At 41.3% G+C, this 3,528-nt stretch overlaps 1 protein-coding gene across 2 annotated transcripts; it reads left to right on the forward strand.

The window, feature by feature from the left end:
* The first annotated feature begins 340 nt into the window (after positions 1 to 340).
* Positions 341 to 3,101, forward strand: LOC120463241 (uncharacterized). Of its 2 annotated transcripts, none has more exons than XM_039652183.2 (2): positions 341 to 477; positions 1,684 to 3,101. In XM_039652183.2, the coding sequence occupies exon 2, from the start codon at positions 1,753 to 1,755 to the stop codon at positions 2,878 to 2,880; it is 1,128 nt and encodes a 375-aa protein (XP_039508117.2). In that variant the 5' UTR covers positions 341 to 477; positions 1,684 to 1,752; the 3' UTR covers positions 2,881 to 3,101. The 2 variants fall into 2 exon arrangements, with proteins under 2 accessions (XP_039508117.2, XP_039508118.2); XM_039652184.2 differs by having other exon boundaries at positions 361 to 472.
* Positions 3,102 to 3,528: the final 427 nt, after the last annotated feature.

Here is a 3,528-nt window from a genome sequence, read left to right on the forward strand (position 1 = left end):
GGCTATGGTTAGAGACGTGCAATCTCAAGCCATTTAGCTATAACTGTCAGACAATGGGTGTGTTTTACGTTATTCAACTAATGTCTTTTAAAAAAACAAAAACAAAGATAGGCTAAAACACTTAATATGTTACTTCAGCAACTCATAACTGGAATTATTGTATCCATGTGTTATTTAGCTATACAGTAATATAGCTTAAATGATTTGGATATGTCACATTACATTCAGAGTTTCACACAAACACAACTTGTTTTTGTTTAATTTAACTCGTTCATCCTTCGCGGTTGCGCACTCCAGTACAGTAGGAGGCGCTGTGCCATGAACCGTCTGCGCCGAGCGAGAGACGAGGAAGAACAGGCATTGCCTTTCAAATAATCACAGTCGCCCGCCCACTGTCCGATGCTGTTTGCATCGAAAATATTGTCGAATGCATGAAAAAGATCATCTCTGCTGTTGTGAAAGCGCTTTACGAGTAAGGTGCGTTGTGTTTCGAATATTTGCCGATTTTTTATATCGAACGAATGAAAGCCGTGTCTTTTTCCATTGAAAAGTTGTCTTAGTCGGGTTAGCAGGCTGCTAACAAAAATCGCCAGTGCCTCACATTTTACCTGGAACTACAAAAGCTCGCGGGCTTCACTGTACATGATGGCAGCCAGTCTACAGCATCCGCTCTTTTATGCGTGTCATACTGCATGAAATCGTGTGTATTTTAAAAGAATTCGCACACGTTTTGCGTTATTTCTCAATATATTTTTAAAAACAAGTAATATGTTGTAGCCAATATTTTTTGGGGAATATGTAAGATGTCGCGTTATAAAGCGATGCATTTTTTTCCTGCTGTAATAAAGATGTCAATTTGCATCCATTAAGCATGCATGAAGTACGCTAGCAAAGCGCTTGAACTTCTGTAGCGTGTTCTGCTGTGAATACTGTGATGATGGGTTTTTTCTATTGTCTTGTATCTTAAAACAACGCTGCAAACGATACGGTCAGTTTTAAATAAACTGCTCCCAAAATTATATATAAAAATAAAATCACCAATGCACATCATACCCCTTTCATTCTTATAAAATATTTTTTTTTCAGTTAGGGCATTTCTATATATAAATACCTGTGTATATTTAATATTAACGTAGACATTTTGCTCTTTGATTCTCAGCTAAAGTTCTCCATTTCATTTGGTTGATAAATATAATTTTATTCCTCGTTTTACTACGAATACTTTAAATTGCTTTTTTGCTATAATATAAATACACTGATGATATTCACATTATAATATATGAATTCAGTGAAGTTGTACAATGACTCCACAAACAAGTGCAGCCATGTCCAAATAATGTTATTTAAAATCATATATTTTAAATAAATACAGTTCTCTAATAACTTTCAAATGTGCTTTTTTCTTTCATTCCGTTCATTTTCATCTAGCTAGGTCTGCAGTAAATTATTTATTTTCTAAGATAAAGTTTGAAAAAACAAAAATAAAGTAGGTTCATTGAGGTTGTGTATGAAACTTCAGATTTTCCCCCTGTGAAATAGAGGGTTTCACATCTTTAATTTGTGTTGTCATACGTTAGCACAAAAATATATTTTTTAATGGAACTGGTCAATTCTGGAATTGGAGGGAAAACAATATCTTCATGTAAAATCCATTTTTTTCGTCTCTCCTCTTGTTGTTTTCAGAATCTCAGCACCTAATAGACAAGTGTGGCACTGATACGCCTGAAGTTGGGAGCGAGAAGCAACGCCGTGATGGAGGTTGAGAATAAAGAAGGATCTGATAGCCCTCTGCCCAACGGCAGCACCCATCCACCAAAACGCGGAAGAGGCAGACCACGAGGGTCGCTCAATAAGAAGTTCACTGTTGAGAAAGCGCCGACACACAATGCCCGGCCATCGAAAAAGGTGGACTTCTTTTCCCCTGACATAGTCCTAAAGAACAAGGTGAAGAAACGTGGTCGGCCAAAGAAGATAAAAATGCCCGGTAGGCCGAGAAAGATCCCTCTCACGCCCGAGGAAGAATCAGAGAGACTTAACAGGTTGAGTTTACAACGCAAGCGAAAACTGTCAAAGCCCCTCGGAAGACCCCGCATTCATCCCATCGCAGAAGGCCCCAAAGAAAAAAGGGGAAGAGGAAGACCTCGCAAATCTGGCGACGTGGCTAAGCAAAGCAGTGGCGAAATCACCCTCGACGCTAATGGATCTCCAGCTAAAAAGAGAGGGAGGCCGATGGGCACAATAAAGAGGAAGAGGGGTCGGCCCGCAGGTTCCACCAAGATTTCAATTGCCAAGTCCTCAGATGGGACCCCAAAAAGGAGAGGCCGCCCTCCAGGCTCGCCCAACAAGGTGAAGAAGATTCCGCGGGCTGACGGAACCCCCCGAAAGAGAGGCCGACCCCCAGGCTCCGGCACCAAACCGAAGGTCATTCGACGGAACGCAGACGGCACTCCTCGAAAGAGGGGCCGACCTCCAGGTACTGGAAAGAAAGTCAAGATTGTCGAAAAGAAAGTCGGAGATGTTCCCCGCAAGAGAGGTCGGCCACCTGGTTCAGGCAAAATCAAGGCTCGCACCTCAGAAGGTGGAGATGCAGAAGGGGCTCCACGCCGTAAGAGAGGACGTCCGAGCAAAGTCAGACTGGCTGTCATGCTCGAAAAACTCCCCTCGGAGTCACCGGAGGGAGAAGAAGAGGAGACCGACGCGCCCTCTCCCAAACAGTCCCGCACCTCCGACGACTCGTCGCAAAATCAGAACGATGAAGAAGAGACCAGGGCGAGCGAGAACGACGCAGACCCAGAAGACGAAGATGACGCCATCGATTGTTCAAAAGTGAACAATAGTAGTGAGAACGAGATGGTGGGCAAATTCAAAAAAAAGAAATAAGGAGATGGGTGGGGGGGGCTTCATTAAAAAAAAATTGGTGGGTATATTTTTCGAAGGGTTTTAATAGGCTATGTCAATAATGTTTTTGCAATTTTTTTTTTTTTAAATCTGATAATTGTGCTTTTGGTGTTGCCTGCCATGCCAGATTGTATTGTTTTTTTTTTCCTCTTTGTTTTTTTAAGCTCATTATTAACCGAAATGTTTGCTCACAATGAGATGAAGCACAGTCGATTTTTATTGTTATTAATATTATTATTTTTTTGCATGGGAAAAAAATTGCGAAATTTTGAAGCATGCAAAATCGAAGGACAAGTATGTAGCCTGTTAACATCACGGGATCCTAAAAGATGATGCACAATTAACGGTTCCATTGAAAACGTTACCATGCTAAGCGTCAACCTTATTTGCTACCAATGGTTTGTGCCAACAGTTTACCAAACCAGACTGTTTCAGATGCAGTGTCTTCATACCTGTACAGTAGTCCGTGTGCACAGGCTCTTAAACCCAAGGCCAATTCTTTGAATCTTTTCATTTAAATCGCCCAGATGGTTTTAATTTGGCGTAGTAAGTGGCTGTGGAAAAATCTGGGGTTTTGACAGTTAAGGGCGTCTTTGCTGTAGTTTTATTTCTTTTATCATCGTTCATACT

Source organism: Pimephales promelas, chromosome 18 (genome assembly GCF_988280905.1).
Source record: "Pimephales promelas chromosome 18, fPimPro1.hap1.1, whole genome shotgun sequence".
In the NCBI taxonomy this organism is placed as follows: Eukaryota; Metazoa; Chordata; class Actinopteri; order Cypriniformes; family Leuciscidae; genus Pimephales; species Pimephales promelas.